This window comes from Pleurodeles waltl, chromosome 2_2 (assembly GCF_031143425.1).
Source record: "Pleurodeles waltl isolate 20211129_DDA chromosome 2_2, aPleWal1.hap1.20221129, whole genome shotgun sequence".
NCBI lineage: Eukaryota > Metazoa > Chordata > Amphibia > Caudata > Salamandridae > Pleurodeles > Pleurodeles waltl.
The window spans coordinates 521828595-521855231 of NC_090439.1; the positions used below are offsets into that span (position 1 = coordinate 521828595).

The window sequence follows — 26637 nt, forward strand, 5'->3', positions numbered from 1 at the left end:
AAAGCCCCTAAATTCAGTATTTAGGGGAGTCGCTGACACTAGAGACCCTGATGACCTAAGAAGACCAAGGACACAGAAGAGCCATAACAGCAGAAGAGGAGAAAAGAAGCAGCTGAACTGCACCAACCTCCCCAGCCTTTCTGCATCCCTTGTCAAAATCTGCACCAAAGTCAACTCGTCCTACAGCTGTGACTCCAGAAACCCAAAAGAACTGCCTTCAAAAAAGACTCAAGACCTCCCATGAATAGCGGGCCAGTTCTCCAACAAACTCCAAGAAGGGACTCTGAAGCCTCGGAAACAACTAAAACCTGACACCTTAAGTCACCATGGCATCTGCGGTCTCAGACTTGAGTTGAAGTGGACTACTAATGCCAACAAGGTTCCCCAGCCCACCAGAGTCCAAGTCAATGAATCAATCAATCACTGGGAATTGTAAAGTGCAAGCTGGTGGGTCTCTGCGAGCCTTGGCCGGCTGATGATGGAGGTCAAAGAGACATGTCTTGAGCTGTCTTCTGAAGTCTTCTAGGGAAGGGGAGGTGTGCATGTGGAGGGGTGATTGTTCCAGGACTTGGCGGTGAAGTGGGAGAAGGAGCAGCCTCCAAGAGATTCTCAATGGATGCGGGGGACGTAGGCCAGGGCCAGATTGACTGAGCGGAGCTCTGTGTTAGGTCGGTGGAATGTGTAGTGTTCGTTGATATAGGCAGGTCGGGAATCATGGAGGGCCTTGTAGGTGTGTGTGAGGAGCTTGAAGTGGCAACTTTGCTGGACAGGAAGCCAGTAGAGGGTCCTGAGGTGGAAAGAGATACTGGTTCTTCTGGGGAGGTCAAGGACGAGTCTATCCGCTGCGTTTTGGATGGTCTGGAGGCAGATCATGAGCTTCTTTGTGGTTCCAGCTTAGAGTGTGTTGCCGTAGTCGAGATGGCTGGAGATAAGGACCTGGGTGACTGTCTTCCTGGTCGCGATGGGGATCTATTGGAAGATCTATCAGAGCATTAGGAGGATGTGGAAGCAGGCAGAGGAGACGGCATTGATCTGTTGTTTTATGTTTAGTTGTGTGTCCTGGATAATGCTGAGGCTGCAGGAATTGTTAATAGGGATGGGAAGGGGCCACCATGTATCGTCCTAGGGGAAGGGCTTGTTCCCGAAGAAGACAATCTCTGTCTCGTGCGAATTTAGCTTGAGGCAGTTGGTCCTCCTCCAGGTGTTGACTTCGGTCATGGTGTTTTTGTAGTTCATTTATGTGGTGAAGGCGTTGTCAGTGAGGGTTAGGATAAGCTGGTTGTCATCGGCATAGGAGATGATGTTAAAGTTGTGGGTGTGTGCAATGTCAGCCAGTGGAGCCATGTAGGTGCTGAAGACCGTAGGGCTGAAAGAACAGCCCAGTGGAACATCGTAGATGATGTCTTTGGGTGCAGTGACGAAGGGTGGGAGGAGGATCCTCTGCGTTCGGCCGGAGAGGAAGGAGGTGATCCATTTGAGTGCGTTGTCTTGGATGCCATGCTGTGAAATCTGGTGATAATGGTGTGGTGGGAGATGGTGTTGAAGGCCGCAGATAGGTTGAGGAGGACAAGGGCCGCTGTTCCTCCTAGGGCAAGAAGGTGTCTGATGTCATCGGTTGCTGCGATCAGGGCAGTCTGTGTACTGTGGTTAGGAAAGAAGCCAGATTGGGATGGGTCGAGCAAGCTGTTGTTTTCGAGGAAGTCCATGAGCTAGTGGTTGATGGCTTTTTCCAAGACTTTGGTGGGAAAAGGAAGGAGTGAGATAGGGCAGTAGTTCTTGAGTTTGTTAGGGTCAACTGAGAGCTTACTCAGGAGGGGCTTGACCATGGCATGCTTCCAGGTAGTGGGGACGGTATCTTTGGAGATGAAGGAGTTGAGGAATTCTGTGAGGGAGGCTCTGATTACTTCTCTTCCTAGGTTGTAGAAGTGGTGTGGGCACTGTTCAGTGGGGATCCGAAGTGGATGGAGGTCATGATGAGACTGAGTCTTCGGTGAAGAGCTGTTTCCATTTGGAGATCCACTGGGGAGGGGAGGTGTGAGTTTGAGTGCTGGGGTGGTCAAGGTCAGTGGGCTGGAGGTCAAAGTTGCTGTAAATATCGGCAATCAGGTGGTGAAAGTAGTCTGACAGTGTGTTGCAGGGGGCTTGGGAGGGATGGATTGTGTTCTCTGTGGTGGATGGGCAGGAGAATTTTCTGACGATGTTGAGCAATTCTTTGGCGTGGTTGGTGCTAGCCTTGATGCGGGTCCTGAGAGCTTTTTTCTTGGTATCCCTGATATGGTGGTAGTAACCGTTGAGGGCATACCTGAAAGAGTTGAGCTTGATGGGGGTCTTGTTGCCGTTCCAGTTTCGCTCTAGTTCCTTGCAGTGGCGTTTGAGGCTTAGGAGTTCTAAGGTGAACCACTTGGCTTGCCTGGCAGGTTTCCTGTTGGTAGTGCTATGGTGTTGGTGACTGAGGAGATCTAGTTACAGAAGTTTTGGACCCGATGTTGAAGGGTGTCTGCTGGGATGAGTCTTGCTTCTCTGAGAGCAGAGATCCAGGATGATTGCATGACTTTACTCCAGTTGTGGCGGGGGAGGGTCAGGGTTCTCGTCTGAGCTTCAGGCTGTCCCTCGATTGTGAAGAGGACAAAGTGGTGGTCAGTCCATGTTACCCCAGTGGTGTGGGAGAACTTGGCTCTATCGCTGTTGGAAAAGATGTGCCCCAGAGTGTGTCATGCGCTGTGTGTGGGGCCACTGATGAGTTGAGAGAGGCCAATGATGCTCATGTTCTTGAGGAGCGAGGCAGACTTAGAGACATCAGGGTCCACTAGGTGGAGATTGAGGGCCCCCAGGAAGACATAGAGGTTGGAATTGATAGCCAGAGGGGCAATGAAGTCTAGGATGAAGTTGCAAAAGCTGTGGCGGGCCCAGGGGTCTGTAGGTGAGCGTTCCTCTGATGGTGGTTTTGGCATCAGCTTTGATCTGGAAGTTGAGGTGTTCCATGATTGGAGTTGTGTTGTTGTGCGAGGCAGAGCAGTGGAGGGAGTTCTTGTAGATGATGGCGATGCCTCCACCGTGCCTGTTGAGGTGTTCGCGGTGGATGATCTTGTATTGGAGGAATTGAAGTGGCAATGTCTGGAGCTGATGTGGGGGGTGCTGCTGAACTACCAGTCAAAGCATTTAACCTGATTAAATCAGGGCTGCAGATCCTTAACTTTAACATAGGACCACGCCAACAAGTTTTCAAAAAGGACTTTAAACAATTGGCTCATTTTCATGGAACAATTCAAGACCTTCCTGAAGCCATTAGATGGCAAAATAAAAAAGTGGTATTATTAAAAACACACCTGGGCTACATGAAATGGAAGGCAAATTGGTATAGTTTTATTGTTAACACGACTAGGATGTGTCTTAGTACAATCAAATAGGGGTGCTTCCTATTTCAATATTCTGTCCTGATGATGACCCGCCTGAATTATTTTCTTTGATTGGGATCGAAATGTCAACATTGTATTAGAAATTGTGGATTGACGTTTGAAAAATTCAGAAGGCTCACAGTGCCCATGGTTATAGGTGCTTATTTGAGACCTCATGCTTTTAACCACAGTTTGGTTTTAGTTTTCATGTAAATACCACTGCAACCCTTATACTAACACATAATTGACTCACACTGTGCCGTTATACAGGAGCACCTTTGATTACTTTACTTTAAATTGTTGAATTAAAGTTTCTAATAAATGTGATAATTACTCACAAACCTCATCGGTACAGAAAGTTCTTTATGGGACAACCACTCTCGTGAAGGTTAATTCATATCCTTCCCCCAGTGGGACCAAAACATTTTTCTTTTTCATTATTCACTTACCCAGGTCCCAGGATACTGGGTTGCCCCATTTTTTCAAAATGATGTGAGGGGTGAGCCATGTTTCGGTGATGACATTATGTTGGGTGCAAGGTCAATGATGGTGTCCCAGATTTCTATGGTGTGCTTGCGGAGGGATCAGGTGTTTAGTAATGCGCAGCGGAGTTGAGGTCTGTGGGTAGGCGTCCACTTGGTGGAGCTTGTAGTGATTCCTGCGTCTTGGAGAGAGGCAGTGGCAGCAGGAGAATGGACATTTGGTGCATTGGCGCAAGTAGATGCTGCAGTTGGCTTTGAGAGCCTTGGGCCTGAGGTTTTTGTTCTTGTTGGAGGAGTGCTGGTGCCGGGCAGCAGATCTAGGCATGTTGGTGCTGGGTACCATCCAGGTGCGGACGGGTGCTGATGGGCTTGCCTTGGCATGCCTTCCATGTACCAGTGGTGGACCCACTGTGCGGTTGCACAGCGACCGCCATGAAATAGGCTCTGAGGCGAGAGGGAGGATGTGGGTGAGCACGCAGAGGGTGGGAGGAAATGGCAGGAATCATGGTGGCGGCCTGAGACGTGGGAGAGGCAGTAAGCATGAGGGGAGCCTGAAATTCAGCAAAAGACCAACAGGACCTGAAGTGGTAGCAGACACAGCAAAAGGCAAAGCAGGCAGAAGGTGCTGCACTGCAGGTGCTGTAAAACGCTTTGCAGTGCTAGTGCCCAGGGGGAGAACAGAGGATCTGTTTGGTTTCACCCCTCCTAGAATCCCTGATGATGCCTACAGCCTCTGCAAGCAGTCACCCTCTACGATGACCGCTCCGGTCTGAAAAACCAGACACCTAAGGACACCTTTGCACCCGTCAGCCCTGTGCCATGCAGAAGAGGACCAAAGGTGTCTATCTGTGCCTGAGCATCGTGAGGCCTGGACCCCACTAATGGCTCAGCCTGACTGGCCTCCTGGCCAGATGGCCATAGCCTGCAGCCTCTTTTCGCAGTGACCGATCTCTATAGGAAAGTATTTCCCACCAAACACTGCTTAGCACTCTGCACCCGGCCACCCCATTGTCAGTGATGGTGTACTGTGGGTGCTTCCTTAGACCTTGCCCACTACTGAACTTAACCCCAGGAGTTTGGTCTCTGAAGTTGCTGTACTCTACCTGTTTGCAAAACTTGTTTTTCCTCCCATAGGTTCACACTGTAGAACTCAGAAACTGCAGTGTCCACTGTTTAAAGTGAAAAGAATTCCTATTTAAAAACCTACTTACCTGAATGATTTTTCTCTGATATCTAAACATATATGCAGATATCTGTTATTTTTATAAATTAGTTTGGATCTCCTCCTTGAGTCGTGCACCTCATTTATTGACTATTGTGTGTATGTGTGGATGTCTTGCACCTCTCTGTGTAAAGTTTAAGGCTGCTCGACCACACTACCCCTAAACAGAGCACTTTGGGATTGCATAGCAAGCTCTGTCCACTCACTGGAAAAACCCTGGACCCTTTACATGGTATTCACTTAAAACATAAAGGGCCAGCTACCTACAGCTGAGTGGCAGAATTGTTTAGAACTATGTATTATCTCAATATAAACAAAACAGCACAAGACAATGACAGATTATTTTTTGGGTGAACTTCACAAAGTCTTTTGATTGAATCATCAGAACAGGTTCTAATTGAATCCTATCGACATCTGCTTGCTGACCAATCCAACAAACAAACAAGACCTTTCCAGAATGGCTTATGGCATGTGACATTATCGTACTATTTGTATCCACCTTATCCAGTATATAGTGATTGTCTAAGAAATACCACATGACACAGGAGCTAAAATCATTATGCTTTATTTCTTAAGGTTTTCCAGGCTATCAGGCCATTCCCAAAAATGGAATTCATAACAAGCTTACACACAAAGGTAACAGTATAGTGAGACTTGTGTAGGTATATGTAGATAAGGGCAGTCACATCAAGAATCATACCATTGCTGACATTATTTTTCAGGTCTCCTTTCCTGCTATTCCTTCCCAACACCCTTTCCCTCGCATGGCCACTCCAACAGTCTGTGCTATCATAACATGCAGACTTGGTGGTGCCTGGAGGTGAACCTCTGAAATTCATCATACAAGCTCTGAAGAACAACTGTGCCCGTGACCATGAATGAGCAGTCCTGTTCTTCTCAGCTAAACCAAGCTGGTTCTGGAACTAGCTCCTCTGCACACTGGGTTGGTGCCAAACTTGCTACAAAGACCCCATGGAATAAAAGGCATCTCTTTCCTAGGTATCCCTTTATACTTAACCATGTATGGGCAGGCTTTGCACGAGTCCTTTTCAAGTAAATGAAATTCTAAAACCCTCCCCAGCTGCTCTTCCAGAGCTGGTATGTTTAAAACAAATCTCAAAAGACCTAAGCCTTTGTTTATTGCTCCAGGTACATTTTACACATCTCATTAAAGGGAAGCACTAGCAGGGCCATCTGCGAGCAGGCTAATGTTAATTAGCATAGTAGAGGTTCTGACAAAATCTAACTTTTTAAGTGTTAACTTTTCCAAATATGTATTAAAAACTTAACTTCACTACTGGGTCAGATTTTAATAACATTAAATTAGTGTTTGAATTATGCAGATAGTTTTCTCCAAACCAGAGATAGCAGAGGTATGATTTAATCTGAAAATAGCTTTTGGGGGCTAGTCACTGTAGATACATGCCAAATGAAATTCTTGCATGTATCAGTTTTAAATACCAGGCGCCCTCCCTTATGGCTTACAAAGCACATTTCGGGTGACATATTCTACATTTAAAGATAAGTGTCTTTCATGTCACAAGTGTTTATTTAAACAGGGTAAGTATACAAGCTGAAGTGGTCAGGCTCTCCAGGTAGTCCTTAAGCCTTGCTTTATTTGCCACTTTAGTGGATGGCATACTAAGTGATGCAGTCCACAGGTGACATTTAGCTTTCCATGCCACTGGTGAGTTTCCTACACCATATATCATGGCCTTACTGTAAATTAAATGTGTCAGTTGTGGATTATACAGTGTTTTCATGTTTTAAGGGTTATAGCACATACACTGGGTCCTGGACAGCCTTGCCCCAGAGAACACAGTTCAAGGACCAGCAATGTCAGTCAGTAGAAGAGAATGGAGGTGATTATGCAAAAAGAGGCATTTCCCCACAAGCATGAACTTACCGTTAAAGCAACAGAGTGTTGTGCACCTGCATAGAGAGGTGGAGGGTGAAGTGAATGCCAGAAATTCAATATGGTGTAAAGCAGAAAGAGAGGTGACTGGAGAAAGGGAATAGTCAGTCTATAGGTTTGTTGATCAAGAACCCACAAACACATGAGATGCAGCTTAAAATGCATTGAAGAAGCTATGCGTTGCATGCTCTGAGACTTATGGGGCTAAAGCTAGAGGAAACCAAGAGGCATTAGGCAACTGGAGTGGCCAACAGAGAGAGTTGAGAGAGATCATCTAATAGGAAAGCTGCAGATTGTGCTTGTCCCAGGACCAACTGTAATTGTGTGAAGCAGGCCCTGTGGTTAGTATACAGCTGATGCAGAGTAAGGAGGTCCAGAGACCGCGACAAAGGACAGAAAGGGTGAGTGGACCCAACCTGAGGTTTGATGAAGAATCTCGTCTTTTGAAGGCAGAAGACGATGAGGACAGAGTTTTATGTTGTTCATTCTTCACTCCCATTTCAAACCATTCTACTGCAGTATTCCCAGTCACAGATCTTCTATTTAGTAAATTAATACATGCAAGTCTTCTGTACACAGCCCTCTGTTTCTCTAAGTACTCCTTAGGTCAGTGTATAGAGGACATACATCCTACTACCTCACATTTAGTTCCCTGAATTCAATTTACTTTTCTGCACTACAGCATTAGGTTTCACATCACACTTGTAAGCAGTCCTCTTACAGCTTTCAGAGCACCTGAGTCATGATCCCCGTCCTGTGTTACAAAGCTTTTTCAGAGTGGTATGGAACTTAGGCTAGAGGAGTCCATAGGACATTGAGCATCTGAAGAGAACAGACAGTTGAGAGAGCTCAACTAATGGAAAGAATGCTGATTGTGCTTGTCGTAAGACCAACTGTAATCCTGTGAAGCAGGTCCTGTGATTAGTATGTATTTGATGCAAAGTAAGGAGCCTCCTAGATGGGGAAAAAGGACGAGGGATGAGATGTCCACCTTGATGTCTGTTTAAGAGTCTCCTATTTTGAAGGCTAGAAAAAGATGAGCATAGCTTTGAATCAGGCCAGTAAGAATGTTGAACTCCAAGGCAGTGGATTGAAGACTCAATCACTGTGAGCTTCAGACATTTTCTAGAGCTGAGAAAGATATGTAATATAGTGAAGTGTAGGACCATGGCAGTCTTGTTGAGGAATTGAGCACAGGATCACTCCGTGATCTATGTTATAAATTGACATGATTACAATCACTTTGCTAGCTGTCATTAAACCAACAATGCATTTTAAAGACAAAAGATTAGAGATAATGCAAAGGTTTTGCTTGTTTCACCTGCTCTTCAAAAACAATATGCAAGTGCCAGTGGGTACTTAACTGACTTACAAAAAAATCTACATTAGTTATGACTAAGGCTCCCAGTTTTCCGTTTTGACAGATTTTTACTGATAAATACAGACAGAACACAGTGGGGGTCATTACGACTTTGGCGGGCGGCGGAGGCCGCCCGCCAAAGTACCGCCGTCAGAATACTGCTGCGCGGTCAAAAGACCGCCGCGGAAATTCTGAGTTTCCCGCTGGGCTGGCGGGTGACCGCCAGAAGGCCGCCCGCCAGCCCAGCGGGAAACCCCCTTCCACGAGGATGCCGGCTCCGAATGGAGCCGGCAGAGTGGAAAGGGTGCGACGGGTGCAGTTGCACCCGTCGCGATTTTCAGTGTCTGCTATGCAGACACTGAAAATCTTGGTGGGGCCCTATTAGGGGGCCCCTGCAGTGCCCATGCCATTGGCATGGGCACTGCAGGGGCCCCCAGGGGCCCCACGACACCCGTTACCGCCAACCAGGTTCTGGCGGTCAAAACCGCCAGAACCAGGCTGGCGGTAAGGGGGTCGGAATCCACATGGCGGCGCTGGAGGATTCCTCAGGCCAGGGGAAAACCGGCGGGAAACCGCTGGTTTCCCTTTTCTGACCGCGGCTTTACCGCCGCGGTCAGAATAGGCCTGGATGCACCGCCAGCCTGTTGGCGGTGCATCCGCGGTCCACGGCCCTGGCGGTCCATGACCGCCAGGGTCGTAATGACCCCCAGTGTGTCTTCTGTCTGTACCTATTTTTAAAAATGGAAAAATACAGAAAAGTGGGCCTCTTTTGAGTGACTTTCCATACTTTCTTTCATCAATTCCAGAGCAATAGCTGAGCAGTTAGATGGTATGGGGAGTTAAAAACATGATGAGATTTCCTTAAATACTGGCATATTTCAACATCTATTTGTAGTATAATGCTAATATTTACTTTTTTGGTGTATTTCATGTGATATCTGGCAGCTTAATTTGCTAAAACACAACAGGCGTCAAAGTATAAGTGCACTTTTTTTGTTAAATAGATTTGGAAATATACCATTTTACAATGTCATTTATTATATATGGATAAATACTGAACAAATAGACAAAAAATAAATATGGATAAATACAGACTAAAATGTTAAAAAAATAAATACCATAAAACCGTAAGCCCTAGTTTTTAGTGTTAAGATTCACATCTGCAATTCTGCATGCTAACCCATTGATCAATTGCTCTGTTTGACTTCCCTTGGTTTCAGAGATGTGTCAAACTAAGGTCAGTCTGAAGTGTATGTAAGAGCAATTCTTTGAACTACACAGGTTTTCGGGACAGATGTATCAAACTATTTTGCATTTGCAAACCGTGCGAATCGCAAAATTCCACCGTTTGCAAATGCAAAATAGCCTTTCACGGATTATGAAAGGCATTCGCAGTGAAATTTTGAGGAATTGCTAAAATAGTGATTTCCTAAAATTGCAACTCAATATTGTGAATCGCAAATTGGGGCTCCCAAATAGCAAATTGGAAATAAGGAATACCTATTTGCGATTACCTATGCACATGTATCATGCATTTCCTGAATGAGAACTGGGCATTAAGGAAATGCAATTACCACCAACTCCAAGTTGGTGGTAACCATGTGCAATTTTTAAAGATGCGTTAAAAGTGCAGTTTTAAAAGTGCCATGTGGCGCACACATGCCCCGAGGGCATGTGTGCACTTTACATGTACACATTTGTTTCTGGAGGGGCGTATCCTAAGATATGCATTACCTAAGTTGCGAATTCCTAACTGGAATCCTCAAATTAAGAAATGCAAGACCATTCACAGGTATGGGCCTTCATTCCCATAGGGATAAATGGAGTCCCAATCCCTAATAGCGATTCCCTAACAGCGATTGCAAATTTTAAGAAATCAATATTAGAGATTCGCTATTTCCATACATACCATTTTGCATCTCTCAAATAGTGATTTCTTAAAATTTGCTACTTAGGAAATGCAAAATGGTACTATGATACATCTGTCCCCTCATTTATTGAGTCCAGTCCAAAACACATATCCGATATGATAATGATAAACAAACTACGATTTTATTATATTTACAACACAGATTTCAATACAAAAATTGTCTGGCAATTGAGCACATACACTTTGCATCTGAATAAGTGAAAATTTCTACATGCGGGACCACAACATTGTCCAGCTCTAAACGGCTCAGGAACTGATCAGGTAATTTGAGACCAGACATTTAAAGACCTTGGCATTTAGCTGAATTAGCATCAAGTACACAAACCAGCTAAGAAAATTACAAATATAATATTAATACTATGATAAGCATGAAGGTCCTTAGTCATGGGTTTGTCCCCAACTTATCACAGGTGGCCACAAATCAGGAGGATGATGTCCAGTGGAAATGCACTATACACTGCGAGTGTAAAGCTACTTTTAGACAGCACAATTTCCCTAGATCACCACGCCAAAAGCACCACCACAAGCAATGTCCTTAACCAAGAGCTGAAATTCCTAAACATATACACTTTGCTGTTCAAGAGTACAGGTGCTCACTCCTGCTTCAAACAATTCCACCACTGCATGCCCAGTATCAGAAATTTTATTTGGTCAATAAAGTCTCCTTAGGACAGTATGTAGAGGATGTACCTCCTACTACCCCCACATGCAGCTCCCTGTATTAAATTTACTTTTCTATTAGGTTTCACAGCACAAATCTGAGCAGCCCTTCTTCAACTCTCAGGGTACCTGAACCATGCTCTCTACACTGTATCGGACAGGGCATGCATTACAAAGCTTTGGGGGTCATTCCGACCTCGGCGGTCTTTTCAATAGACCACCGAGGGACCGCCGTACGGAAGAGCGCCAGTGCTGGCGGTCTTCCGCATAGGCCATTCTGACTGGTGGCAGCGCTCCGCCCGTTTCGGGACGAAGAGCCGCCAACAGCCATACTGGCGGCTGGCGGGGAAGTGGAGGTAGCTCCACCTCCAACGCCACGCCAACAGAACACCGCCCAGCGAATCACGACCTGTGATTCGCTGTGGCGGTGTTCTGTTGGCGTCGCGGTGTCGGCGGAGCTGCCCGTTCCCTCCCGGAGGATCACCAGGAACAGGTAAGGTGATCGTCCGCTAGGGAAGGGGGGTGGGGGGTGTTGTGAGTTGTGTGCGTGCATGGGGGTGTGTGTATATTGAGGGGGCGTGTGAATGCGTGCATGAATGCGGGGGGGGTGTGTATGTGCATGATGAATGCGTGCATGAATGCGGGGGTGTGTGTGTATGTGCATGATGAATGCGTGCATGAATGCGGGGGGGTGTGTGTATGTGCATGAATGCGTGCCTGTATGTGTGTATGTGTGTGTATATGGTGGGGATCGGGGTGGGGGACGGGGGTCCTGCAACCTTTTGGGGGTGGCAGGGGTGGTGGGGGGGGTAGGGGAGGGAGTCGGGGTGGGGGTTGGGGGAGACCCCTATCAGTGCCAGGGAAGGGATTCCCTGGCACTAATAGTGCTTACCGCCATGGATTGAATGTCGGTCCCCAACCGCATGAAATCCATGGCGGTAAGCCGGGGTCAGGCGGGTTGGAATACCGTCGGCGGTATGTGACGACTGCCGGGCTGGAGACCCAGGTCTCCAGCCCGGCGGTCGTTACCGCCATGGCGGTCGGAACGGTGAAGCGGCGGCTGACCATGGCGGTAACCGCCATGGTCAGAATACATGAAAAAAGACCGCCAGCCTGTTGTCGGTCTTACCGCCGCTTCACCGCCGACCGCCAGGGTCAGAATGACCCCCTTTGTGCCATACATATGAATGGATTATATAAATTGATAATCAGCCTCCCACGGGAAGACCTTAATAAAATGACCCATAATTTCTATGGACTTTGCATCCATTTTTCTTTTCAGGGGGCGCATTAGTTTTTTGAATGACTGACTTAATTCTGGAATTGTACTTCCATCAAGCACACACACTTCAACCTCCTTAAACAATTTGTACACAACAAACTTGCTCTGCATTCTTGTTCTATGTTTTGAGATGCAAAATCAAATCTCTAAAATGGATTAAATAGGTCATGAAATTATAGAGCTGGAAAGCTTTCCCTCATCACTATATTCCATGGCACAGGTGGATAGAAGGAAAGCGAGTAACATGAGAAACAGCCATCTACTTATTTAAACTGGACTGAGTTGAACACTGAGATTCCAGCACCCAGAATTATAGCTACGAAAGTGGCTGTAATTTTAAGATGTGGAAACATTTGCAGTATTTTGAGTGGGACACCAAGTGGCCTCTTAGAAATCGCTAATTAACACACAAATCAGTGTTATTTCACAGCTGTGGTAGTAACCCCAAATTTTAAGCTGATTTTCTAACTGGAATTTCATCAGCCTTCAGCTAGTGAAACATCTACGTGTGAAGAACCCACAGTGCATTTATCCTGCAAATGTTGTGATATAGATTTCGGAGTGTAATGCCATTTACCAGCCAAATCCAGAAGAATGGGCCACTAAGAATAGGAGCTAAGGCAACCTACTGATACGTTATTTCCCCTGCTAGTGGGAAGTTAAGAGTAACTCTGCAATTTCAACACAAAACTATTTAATTGAACAAAAACTCATAAAGAGAAGACAACCTAATTGGAAGGATTTACATTTTTATTAAATATTTGCCAATTTCCTGATAATAATGCAGAACATACCCTAAATTTCCTATTTAATGGTTGCTAACTCATCTAATCCTTACTTAATGAAGGGGCCTGGGAGAGCGCCAGGTGTAGCCAGTCTCACCCGGGCTACTTTGTGAGATGGAGCTGGCCGAGACAGAGGATAGGTTAGGAGTAAGGGAGGGGACAGGTGTTAGGAGAAGTATTTAAAGGAAAGAAAGGTGAAGACTCAGCCTGTCAACAACTCCTTCACCTTCGCCGGGGACAGGGAAAGTAGATTAAGCATGGTATGCAGGAAAACAAAGCCTTGAGGGAATTCCTGTGCACTCTCTGTGTGAGGGCCCGAGCGGACCTCATCTAGCCTGGGGTCCTTGAACAGACATGGGTAGGCATGGTTAGCTTGGTGCGTGCAGCATCGGGTGAGGTGGCAGCGGCTGTCGTGGCCTGCACGCCACCTCAGGGATGATCGTGGGAAAGGAAGGGCTGTAAAAATGGTTACACCCCAGTGGCAGCGAGTTCTAAGGCCCTGTGGAGAAGTTGTAGTTTGCTGGTGGAAGCTGGGGGAATGAGTTCTGAGGATTCCCAGAGTATGCAGAAGACTCCAGTTGTCTTTGAAGGGGCGGCGCTAATAACGTAGGTGGCAACACCGACCGGTCCTTTTGGGAGGGGACCCTGAGCAGACAGAGGCTTCAAGGCAGGCTGGTGTTCCAGGGAATCCAGAAAAAAAAGAGAAGGGTCTCTCAGGTTATGAAAGAGAGTGTCAACAGGAGCATGATGGGACATGTAGTCCTGGGCAGTGCTGGAGATGAGGACGCACAAAGGCCAGTTAGGCTTGGGCAAGGCCAGAAGTCACAGAGCATAATGGGGACCTTGAAAAGATCCACGAACAGAAGCAGCTTACTGAGGAGTGATGGGAGAAGTTGTGCAGGCAAATTAAAGATGCTCTGGAACAGGAACATTTGCAAAAGCGGGTCAGGGGCATGTAGATCAGGGATACAGGTGTGGGTCCAGGGACTGCTAGGGCAGGCAGGAGTCAGTCAGTCTGGGTGCTGGATCAAGGAGACAGGCATGTAGGAACAGTGGAAGCTGAGACAGCCAATAGGGCCATGGGTGCAGGTTGAAGATTCCTGGAGGGTGGAAGGATGATGATGCCAATGGGTGAGACTGGTGGCATGTTGGCAAAGCCAAAGGGACATGCTGCTGCCTTGGGACATTGGCTTAAAGGGGTTACAAAGTCATCAGCAGCCCTCCCCACACCACGAGCTTTTACATGTGCTGACTGCATCATAGAGCAATGTATGTGTCCAGAATGTGCCCTTGCCAGGGGACAGTGCGAATGGGTGTACAGGGTTGTATGGGTGTGAGACGTATGGTGCGAATGAGTTGGTGCTGGACTGTGATGGGGGCAGTGATGAATGGGAGGAAGGTGAGTTGAGAGATGACTAGGGGAAGGAAGTGATGTCCCAATAAGTGATGTAGGCTAGTGTGGATGGCATGGACACAGAGAGCACTCTTGGTGTTTTCCAGAGGTCAAGTCCAGACAGAGAAAACACAAGAGTACGCCAGCACAGACTTACAGGGGGAAGCTGCAAGGAGACAATTGACAGTGGCAGCTTGCCAAAAGGTATGAGAGAATGGTGGTCAGTAAGGGACAAAGGGGACATGGCGGCTGGAAAAAAGACTTACAAATCAGTGTGTGGGTGAGTGGGGTGATCAATGTGGTAGGGGACATGGTGCAACAATCACAGTCACACCGGCTGTCAGTATAAGAACTTGGGAAAGCAGGAGATAAATAAATAACCACAGTAAGGAGACAAGGATAGGGGGATGACAGATCAGCGACAAACAAGGATGAAGAAAAGGGAAAGGAGGGGGAGCAGCATAGGAAGAAGCTTCCATACATGGGTTTGGCAATGCCTCTGGGGTCCATATATCAGACAGGACAAAAAAACAGGGTTTGGAAACATGAATGTGTTGACGTGTTGCATAGGGATATTAAGGTTAGGGAAGGATCGAAGGAGGAGGAATGGGAACTGGCCTGATGGCCAAGAGTACCCATCAATATGGAAAACTGGATTGCGGCTTTCCTAATTTAAACCAGTATCTATCATGAAAAGCATTCAGACCAGGTGATAGCCCTCTTTAAATACATGGATATTATCCTTAAAGCTCAGATGTATTTTGGGGGTATGCGTGGCTGAGCTATGATGAGGAGTTCAGGGCCAATTAAGTTTCAAACCGATAAGCGACGGGGGATGTAGATTCGGAGCTGTGGTTGTAGTGGATGTCTTCCACGCAACCACTGGCTACTATACACACGGCGAGCAGCCTTCCAGTCACTTATCGATCTTTTCAGCACTGTCCCCTCAATATGGGATGGAGTATTGTTGAAAAAGTACATGACCCAGTGGGGGCATGCTGGAACTTTAATAAAGGGTTCTGCTTTGTAAGTTCAAGCATGAGTACTTTAAATGTGAGGGGGGTAACCCCAACACACAGTGCTTCACTTTGGTCCCCCCTGCATAACATTGTTTGGCGCCCAGGGGGGTGGAACATCATGCCATGGCTGGCACACAAGGGCTCCTACGCCACTTATGGTGGAGAAGCTGGCCTCCTATCTGCACTCATACCCAGACAGGGAGACTGCTTTATGACTGGCGTGGGGTTTCAGAGAGGGTTTCCATTTGGGATATTAAGGACCATGGGGGCATAGTTGGGTGGATAATCATTAACCAGCAAAGGCTTTGCCAATGCTGGTGGCAGCTAAACTGGAGAAGGAACTGGCAGAGGAAAGGATAATGGGCCCCTTCTATGACTGGCCCATGCCCAATTTGATTGTTTTTTCTCAGGGGGTAGTTTCCAAGAAGACAGAGGGGGAGATCAGGATGGTACATCATTTGTCCTGGCCTGAAAGGGGGTGAGAGGCAGTGTACAATCTCATTGCCAGTGAAGACACAAGGGTGGTGTACGCCTCGGTGGACAATGCTGAATGTTTAGTGTGACTGTGTGGGGGGCAGTTAGCAAAATGTGACTTTGAATCTGCTTTCTGGCTCCTGCTTGTTCATCCAGCAGAATTCCAGTTGCAGGGCATGTGCGGTATTCTGTGCACTGTTTGAGGTGTTTAGTACTTTTCTGCAGTGGGTTTTCTCACGGAGCAGTGGTCTCAGACAGGTGACTCGTTATTTGGATGAATTCTTGTTTGTTGGCAAGAGGGGATCTGGTGAGTGTCTAAGAACTTTGCAGCATTTTGAGAATTTGAAAAAGAGATGCCAGTGTTCCTCTAGCACCAGAGACATCTGAGGACCAAGTATGGTTTTTAATTTTCTGGACATTAAACAGGATATACAGGAATTGGTAGTGTGTTTGCTGCTGGGTAAAGTCAGGGAAATCCAGCCGTTTTGGTGAAATGACTGGTGTGAAAAGCTTGGAGTTTAGGAATATACAGAAGCTGCTGGGTTTCTGCAATTTTGCGTGCAGAGTGGTGAAGGCACATAGGACATTTTGCAAACGGTTGGTCATGGGTTTGTCTGGGGTGATTTTGCCTTATCACAGAGGGCTGATCTGAGTGTTTCTGTGCATATGGAGGACATTTTGGAGGATTGCAGTGGTGTGTCCATATAGTTTCTGGAAGACCACATGATTTGGAAGGTGCAAATATTTTCAGATGCGACAGGGGCGTATGGTTTTGGCCTTGCTGAGAAGAAATATGGTGTGTGGAGCAATGGCCAGAGCACAGGCTGAGGTAAGGGAGAAGAACTGCATTTCTGGAATTCTTCCCTTTGGCAGTGGCACTGGTGGTGTGGGGGGGTAGTTGGCCAACAGAACGGTGATGGTTAATGTGGACAACATAACGGTGGTGGAATTGATGAACAGGCAGAAGGCTTGTGGCCTCAGGGTGTTGCACTTATTGCAACAGTTCATGTTGAAATGCTTGTGGGCTAACCATTTTTTTCTGGGTGAGGCATGTGCCAAGGATGAACAACAATGTAGCAGACTCTTTATCCAGTTCACACTCGCAAAGATTTTGGCAGCTGGCTCCAGGAGCAGAGGACAGGAAGACACAGCTTCCTCATGACATTTGGCCATGGGGATGATTAAACTGGTGGAAAACTCCTTAGCGGACGTGACAAAGAGAAGATATCAGCTGGCTTGGAAGGAGTTTAGGAGTTTTGAGCAGATTTTGCAGATGACAGTGACCCGGGAGCAAGGAAGCATGGAAGGGAGAGTAATCAGTTTTGTTCTGTATTTGATTGACATGGATTTCTACTGGGGAATAGACCTGGCTCAGGTGAGATTTTGGGGAGAATTCTTAAGGGGTGGGGAGAGTAGATGGGCATGGAGACTAGAATGAGGGAGGCCATAACATTTGAGTTGTTGCAGTGTAACTTGGTGCTGTTGTTGGTTTGTTGTAACGACTGTTTTGAAGTTACTATTTTTAGGCTGTGCATGCTGTGGAAGTTCTTTGTGGGCATTTAGTGTTTGAGATTTGCTGGGATCTGCAAGGAATGCAAGAGTTTTGCATGGTGAGATTTGTTTGGAGACAATGCAGTTGAGGATTCGGTTGGCAGTTCAAAGATGGATCCGGTGGAGAGGGGTAGAAGACTGTGGGTCCGAGAAGGGGGCAGATAAGATGCGTGCCCGGTGAAGTAATGGTGTCAATTTTTCTTGTGGCCAGAGCACTGGCAGGAGGAATTTCTCTGCCATGAAGGGTTAGGAGGGTTACAGCATTCTATTTGTTGGCAGTATTGCACATAGTGCTGTGAAAAGTAGGGGTGAACACAGCCCAGTACGAGATGCATTCCTTAAGAATTGGTGCAGCCATGGCTGTAGCGCAATTGAGGTGGACCCAAATAAGGAGGATAGGATATTGAAGGTCTAGGTGCTGTGAGTGCTACATGCGGAAAACGTTTTTTTTTTGGTTTGTTCTAGGTTTGGGACAGGGCACGTGGCAATCTTATATTACTTTGTTTTTCCACCGCAGGGTGAGTTAACGGTCCAGGGATGAGTATTTTGGTGACGTGGATTGTAGGACATTCTTTTGTGTGGTGAGCAGCTTAGTACGCAGACCAGCAAAATTATGGCTGGAGCCTTGGACTACCCAGTAACAGGCATGAGGTGTCTGGTGGGATAGGAGGGGGATGAGATGGGGAAACCCTTTGCCTTTCTTAGTGAGCCTGGTTGCCCAAAGGGGGTGCCCGGACCATACTCCTCATACACTTGAGGGAAAATGATTTGGTTCAGTTGTCCGGCCTGGCACTACTACAGCACATGAAGGAGGATTGTGACTGATTAAGCAGCAATTTGCAGGGACATGGCTGCTGTGGACATAATTTGTGCCTAGGAGGCAACGGAGAGGGGCTTTGAAGCACTCGGCCATTGACATGGCCAGGAGGCAGCTCAATAGAGTGATGAGGGTTTTTTTTCATGGCAATAGATATTAAGGTGGCATTGAAGAAAAGGATCAGTTTTTGTTTTGCAATGACTGGGTACATTAAATCTCAATATGGAAATGCTTAACACCTGTTGGAGCTGCGGGATATGGTGGGGAAGCTGTGGAACATAAGAATTTGGTGCAAAGGAATTTATGACTAGGAGGCAAATGATGGGTCATATAAGGGCGGAGGGGGCAGAAAAACACCCTTTGAGTTTGTCCAGGTTGGAGGTAGTTTGGAGGAATGGAGAGTCAGATGCAGCCAAATCTATCCGTTGGGGGGGTACAGAGGAGGGGAGGATGGTGTGTGGAACTTTGGAACAGGACAGAACAGCACTGGAGGATGTTTGGTAGGGTACGTGAGAGAGAGACTGAGGGAATGTAAGGAAGATGGGGAATGACAGGTGAAAGGAGGAGGGCGGTATGGAGAATTGGGGTGTGAATAGTTGGCACACATTAAGAATTTTGATGCATTGAAGAAGTTGATGGTATGTTAAAAGTTGTACTGAAGTTAACATAATTACTGAAAATCCTGTCCTAATAAAGTCTCCTTTTACACTTCATCATGGGATGGTGTGTGATAATTTCATGCTGAAAGGACCGGGGGGAGCAACAGGCATAAACAGTCTCCCCCAATAGCCTACTTCATGAGATCGAGCTGGCCGGGACAGGAGACAGGTTTGGAGTAGGGTAGGGGATTGCGTGGTAGGAGAAATATTTAAAGGAAAGCAAGGTGAAGGGTCAGCCTCTCAGTGACTACTTCTCCTTTATCAGGGGCAGGGAAAGTTGAACGAGCTACCCACCCAGCCTTCATGTTCTAAGGGTAGGAGTCAAAGAGTATTGTCTATTATGCCACAGTAGGTCACGGTTTGTGAGCAGTATGTTAAGATAGTTTACGGAGATGGAGAGTCCGATGCGGGCATATCCACCCCTTTGAGGGTTAGGGAGAGCACAGGGAAGGGGAAGATGGTGTGCAAAGCTTTGGACCTGGACAAGGAGGATGCACTGGAGGATGTTTGGTAGGGTAAATGAGAGAGAGACTGGGGGAATGCAAGGAAGATGTGGAATGACAGGTAAAATAAGGTGGGCAGGGTATGGAGAATTGGGGGTGGGAATAGCTTGCAGAAATTGATGTTTGATGTATAGAAGAAGTTGATATTATGTTGAAGTTGTATTGATTTAACAAGAATACTGCAAAACTTTCACTAATAAAGTGGCCTGTTACGCTTCATCGTGAGATAGTGTGGTTATTTCACGAAATCGTTTAACACAGAACATAATAATCTCCCCTTTCACCATCTGTGTTCACCTTTCTTTGTTGATCTGTGCACTCAACAAGTTTACTAGTTCCCTGTAGCTAATATAGTTTGTTACTCTCGGCTAACTGCCATGTGAGAAAGAGACCGACAACCTGTAAAAATGGGGTTAGAATTTCACTCATCTTGCAACTTTTAGTGCAAACCACTTTCTGTGAAAAATCTTGTTGCTAAATACCATAAATGCTAAGCAAATGTCTCTTAAAGTAAGATAAATTGGCTTAAGACCATGAAAGACAGGGGAAACATAAAGAAAAATAACAATAAACCATAAGACAATGAACCTTACCTCATCTGATTGAGAAGGACTTAGTCTGGGCATTGGCGATACTTGGGGTGTTTTTAACTGCGCACTGTTACTATCGGGACCAGGCTCTCTGTGGACTGACTGAATGTGGTTCTGAAGCTCATTTTCAGATTCAAACTTAACATTACAACTAGAACATCGAGTCTTCAGCCCCGGTGTCTTGATTCTGTTCTCAACTGGTGTTAGGTTATCATTTTGGCCCAAACCTTGCCTACTGCCACTCAGAGCAGCATTGATACTTGGGCTCGCACTCTTACTGAGATTAACACAAGCAGCACATAGCCCGTAGGGCAGACCGTTAATGTCAAGTTTAACTAATTCTAACTTTGAGCGGAACTCCTTCAGGCAAGAAGCACATTTGTAGAGTTTCTGAGGATGTTGTGGGCGATTTGTGGTTTGAACTGCAGAACCATTTCCAGTTTTCTGCATATGGAATGTCCCATGGATTTTCAGTTCTAAAGTGGAAGTCACCGTCTGCATGCACACCACACAGCGGAACCCTGTGAGAGAATTCCTTAAATCTGGATGCATTTGACAGTGATCTAAAAATTCCTCTTCACTCTGTAGAGGCAGCTTACAGATTCGGCACGTTCCTGTGTCCAGACTCTTACTATGCGTAACTTTGTGTTCAGTTAGGGTTAGAAGTGAGGGGAAACGTTCACCACAGATGGGACACATGTAATGTTTCACTGGCCCCAGATGAGTCTGCATGTGCTCTCGTAGGCCGCTCTCGGAAAAAAATGTCCGCGAGCACACATTACACTTGTAGTTCCCTTTGATGAGGTCTGCCTTTTTCTTGAAACTGGCACTTTCTCCAGGCCTGATGTTGTGATCTCGGAGCTGGTGATTTTGAAGAAGGGAATCCATCGTGTATGCCGCGCCACAAATGTCACACCCATACATTGGCTCAGATGTGTCAATGTCTTCCTCGCTCCCATCATGGCTGTTGTGTGATTCTTGGTTGTTAGTCAGCAATGTCTGGAGCTCCACCTCTTCTTTCTGAACTTGTTCAGTTGCGCCATTAGTTCCACAGTTTGGAGTTTTAGCATCGAAAACACAATGCTTTTCACGCAAATGTTTTTCTAGTAAAATAATGGCATGAAAAGCTTTGCTGCAGAATTTGCAGTTGTATTTTTTGCTGTGGGTGGTAATGTGGCACTGCAGCTCTACCTCGGTGCCGAAGGATTCTCCACAGAAGATGCACTTGTGCACCTTCCCGTGGTTCTCGAGGTGGTTATGTTTAACATGCAGCTGAAGGTCAGTTTCATTGCGGAAATCCCAGTTACAGGAAGTGCACCGGTATACTTTCTTTTCATTGCTGTGCTTGACAGCCAGGTGGAGCTGAATGGAGACTTTAGAATCAAACACCTCTTGACACAAGGTACAGCGGAAAAACACAAAGGTGTGCATGTCCAACAGGTGCTTCTGCAAGTCATCCACTGAAGTAAACTGCTTGTCACAACTTTCACAGATGTAGTATGTTGAGGTTATCATAAAGTGAATTGTGACGTGTTTCAACAATGACTCCTGGTTTGGAAACTCTTTGTTACATTGAGGGCATGTCAGTTTTGGCAAAACTGTATCGAGATGGGTTTTTAAATGAGTCTGAAAGCCATCTAAGGAGGTATACTTAGCACCACACTGGTTGCAGACATACTCCCCTGCAGAGCGGTTTGCGGCTCCGCCCACAGCCTGCATCATCTTTAAAGAGCTCTGCTCAATAGTAACAGGTGACAAGGGACTAAGGGCTCGGGATTTTTTCCCATTGTGAAGGTAATTCAATGCTAAAGGAATGTTCTTATGGTTTTCCTTGATATGCTTGTTGAGTTTAAGGACACTATTGAATATTGGAGAATTTGTGCAATATGAACAAGAATACACCTCCACCACTGGGTCTTTTGGGGTCCCAAGCACTGGGGAGCCAAATCGGGAACTGCTGAGATCACAATGGACCTGTCTAATATGCTCCTCCAGGGAGGAATCAGTAAGAAATCCCATGTAACAATGAGGGCAAAAGAACGCATTGCTGTCTTTTGCAACAGGGTTTGCAAATCCATGTGAGCATCTGATGTGCTCCTGAAGGGTGTTGAGGTCATTAAATATTTCTGAACAGAAATTGCACTGATATACAATGGCTTGCAGGGCAGAAACAATCAGCGCTGGATCCTGAGCATCGTGCACTTGCTTAAGGTGTTCGTTCAGATTGTACAGCGAAGGTAAAACTTCTAAACAACACTGGCAGATATGGGCCTGTTCGGGCTTATCTAAATGCATAGTTTTCAGGTGAATCTGCAGAACGGCAAGGCTGGAAAAGAACTGCTTGCTGCAGTAGATGCAACTGTATGTGACCTTTGCTTGCTTACTTGATGGAGCAGTCAGGTCAGTTGGCTGCTGGGCTGCACGCTTTCTCCCACGGGTTTTTGTGATCGGGGGCGCCACTTCTACCATTGTTGAGCTATCCACGGAAAGGTTTGAGTCTGGAGTAGTACTCGACACAGAGGTGTAGCCAACAGTAACCAAAGAAGGACTGTTGCTATGATTACAGGACTCAGGCTGCTGGTGACTATCCATGTGGCTATATAGATCTTCAACAGTAAAAAAAGTCTCAGAGCAAATGTTGCATGAATTTTTCTTTTCACCGTTATGAGATTGCTCCATATGATTCAAGAGGGACCCCTCCTCTACAAAAAGTTCATGGCAATAAACACACTGGAGAGCCGTCGTGTCTTCATTAGGGGAACAATCCGGATGGCAGTCAGCAATGTGTTTCTGGAGATCCTCTGGGAAATCAAAGCCTTCTTCACATTGGCTGCACTTCTGAGTGTCTTTCAATTTCCAGTCCTCCATTCGGGAGCTGGACTGAGAACCGTCCTTGTTTCTTTCGTGAACCTGCATGTGTCCATGCAATGAACTGGACGAGAGAAACCCTCGCCTGCAGATGGCACACTTATATGGCTTGTTGGAGGTATGAGTCTTCAAGTGAATTTTAAGATGATCACTTCGTGAGAAAGCTGCATCGCACTCACTGCAGTGGTACTTCTTGTCACCTGTGTGAAGCTTTATGTGGCGGTCCCGGCTGCGCTTGTGCTTGAAGAGGCGACTGCAGAAAGTGCATTTGAATGGGAGCTTGTCACTGTGGCTCTGCTCGTGGTGCTTTAGATAGCTGAGACGACTGAAGGATTTGTCACAAAACTGGCATGGGTAGGGAAGTCCCGGAATGCCTTCTTCTTCACCAAAGTCGCAACCATCCCCGTGGCTTGGTGAAGTCTGGTCTTTACTGGAAGGGGATGAAGCAGGCCAGGAACAGCTAGGGTCGTCTTCAAGATCCACTCCATCTGTAACAACAAGGACGTGCAGCATGAAACAGAATCATCTGAAACGCAACAATTGCCACATAGTAATAGAGGAGCAATGTAATAATCTAATTTTTAAGGAACACATTTGTAAGTTATAATGTCTAAAATGAATTGTTATGGGTACTTTTATCAAATCAAAGCTTGTCTACTATATTGCCTCACTTCTAACATTAATTCACTTTTTATTTTTATTAATTTACGTTTATTGCATAAAGAACATCACAAAGAATAAACTACTGTAACCATATACTAAGCTTGTGATTTAAATATTGTTAACACAGATGCTCAGTAGACTGCCATTTGAAATACACCATGAAGTAAATTATATATCCATTTGTATTCATTGTTATGCATTTGCACATTACTTGTTCATTTTCAGAAACACGTGAAAAGGGAAAACAACACAGATTTTAAACACAGGCCAATCCATTTCAGTGTTTGGAGATATGTACAATGTGAACATTTACGCTGCAGATGCCCACAGTATTTAGGCCAGTGAGTTCACTAGATGGACTGTAGGAACAACCAAGACTTCCTGTGCCAGAAAATAACGGTTGCATTAAAGACAAGGATGTGGGTGTTATTTATTGCTCTTGCCAAGGTAAGTACCCTACTACTCTCTATACTCATCAGCAGGTCTAGGTCCCTTATTTGGCCAGAATGATTTGGTACTCAAGCTTTAGACCCGATTATTCTGGTCTGGGAGACTTCCGACCAGGAAACGTTTGGGAATAGTGGGCAGCTGCTGCACCTGGCACCAAACTTCAAACTTCAGTAGGGGGCAATCCGAAAAAGCTCCACCCAGCTGAAATAAAAGAAACTCCACCCTTCTGCCACCCTTCTACCTCTTTCAGGCCCAAGAAAAAAAACTTGTAATATTTACCACCTGCTCCAAGCTTGGGGTAAATATGTATTGTTTTGGGCCTAAAACATGCCATGGTATTCCTAGGCCTGGGTGTTATTTCCCATTCTGGGAAAAATAAGTCATAAGGCTTATTAACTCAAGGTGTGAATTCCAGCGGAAATCTTTAATTCTGGTACCAGTATCTTCCCGTAGGTTAACAGGGAAACTCATAATGAGGGAATAAATGTGATTTCTGACTTATTTTCTAGATTATGCTTTGGGTCACGATACTTTACAGAGTTTATGCTCATCTTGTATTGGTAAATCAACAATAGATATTTCAAGTGTACGAATTAGTAGACAAACTAGTCATCTAAAGAGCAAGTAACAGAATTTGCTTTGACGTTTGCATCGGTTCATAGATTTCAAAGACGATTCACCTAGAATGATATTCTTCTAAAGTCTAAATCAGTCCCTATTGCAAAACAGTGGAATATGTGTATCAAAAATATATAAACATCGAAAGTCATACCAGTCGGTGATCAAAATGTAGGGAAATATATAGTGAAACAGGTCAAATAATGGCTTAGCACCGCATTCCCAACTAAGCAAACACACACCACAAAACTGGTACTGTGCTATGAGGCTGAAGAAATACGAAACAGAGTCTATGTCAGTGGAAAGTGGGCTCAAACACCAATGTGTACACTGCATTCAAGACATCTCTAAATCAATATCTTTTCATTACGAGCCGGCTTCTAAGCATGAATTTGTAGCTCAAGGAGACCCCTTGGCCTCAGGAAAGAGGGTTCAGGTGCTAAAGGTGGAGTAAATCTCATTAAAAGGCACGTTCTTCATGAAAATTCCCTGTTTGTGAAACTCCTTCCTATGTGGGTTATTTAATATATGTTTAAATAAATGTTGGGACAATCACGACCTAACTGAAATTCCAGCCCTTGTTGACTAACAAATTACAATAGTAATATTAACGTACACATTTATACACAGTTTATAAGCAGATGTACTGAGTATTGTTTGCTATTCATTAGCATTGTTGACTCGAGGTGATGATCACAGCGGTGACTGCTGCAAATCTCAAGGGGAGGGGCGGGCAGGGAATAAAATAAAAATATTTTAAAAAACTTAACCGTTCCCGACGCAGGTGCCTCGCTCCTCCCCTCTTTGTCTGGTGTCCCAGCATTCACTGGGGCACCAGCACAGGCTCCTCAGAAATCCTGGCGCTGTTTTATGCTAAACGTAGCATGAAAGCAGTGTCAGGATGGGTCTGAGCGGCTTGTTCTGTGGCTCAGCAGTTTCTCCAGCTTGTTCAACACAGCCGGGTTGGTGGAACCTAAGTGCGCATGTGTGTTTGGCGAACCTGAGACGGTTGGCCAAACACACATGGACACTTACATGCACACACTCCCCTCCCCCTCCCTTCTCCCCACTCCTGTCGTCCATCCCCGCCCCTCCCTGAACCCAGTGCTGGCTGAGCCAGCAGCTGAAAGATGAAAAGATAATTAAATATTGTTTTATCTTTCAGCTCCTGGCTTAGCCAGGGTGGCAATGCTACTTCCTCATTGCGAAGGAGCCGCCCCAGGATGTTCCACAAGAAGAGAAACCTTGAGTAAGTCATGATGCTGTGCATATATCCTTTCTGCCATGCTGTACTCACATCTACATAATCAGAAACAACATAATTTATTCAAACGTAGAGAGCAATTAATTCAGTGCGATCAAATTTAATTAAATCTGCTTTTTGAATATGGCCTCAGTTGTTTTTCTCTGTATAGAGATTTTATCAGGGAATACAATACAATGATTTTAATGACTTCTCAAGTTAACTAAACTATACTGTAGTAACAACATGACATTAGACAACTTCATTGTAATGATTTATTTGTGTCTGTATTCTTACAATAACACTATGTTAATTATAGATCCGGATTTATTGCGCCACATTGATTTTCATGAGTATGGCCTGGCATACATCAAGAGATCATCAGCTGGTTGTCTCACAGTCTATCCTATATCACTTATAGGGATTAGCTAATTTTCTCTTTTGGTACTTGTTGTGTCGGCAGGGCCGCGGGAGCCCAGCATCAGCATCCAGGGATAAAACCACTCCACACCATGTTCCATTACTTGGACCCCCGAAAAAATACCTCCCGAGTCTCTTTATTTAAATCAGTTACGTCACTGACCTTTCCATTACTCTACATCACTGTAGGGAGATTAAAGTCATCCCCCTATCAGTACGAAAACATGGAGGAGTCCATTACGAAATGTAGCATTCCTCCTTTACCCATGACACAAATATATAAAACAAAACATTAGTTCATATTCCACAGCATCTACAAAACAAATCTACTAAATCAT

At 45.7% G+C, this 26637-nt stretch overlaps 1 protein-coding gene across 8 annotated transcripts in view; it reads right to left on the bottom strand.

Moving 5' to 3' along the window:
• Window positions 1-26637, bottom strand: part of ZNF521 (zinc finger protein 521) — a 711353-nt gene that overhangs the window by 377715 nt on the left and 307001 nt on the right. For all 8 annotated transcript variants that reach the window (XM_069220047.1, XM_069220044.1, XM_069220042.1 and 5 more), the window contains one exon: window positions 20041-23393. In XM_069220047.1, coding sequence (XP_069076148.1) covers window positions 20041-22953 — 2913 coding nt within the window. In that variant the 5' untranslated portion in view covers window positions 22954-23393. The remainder of the gene's footprint in view (window positions 1-20040; window positions 23394-26637) is intronic.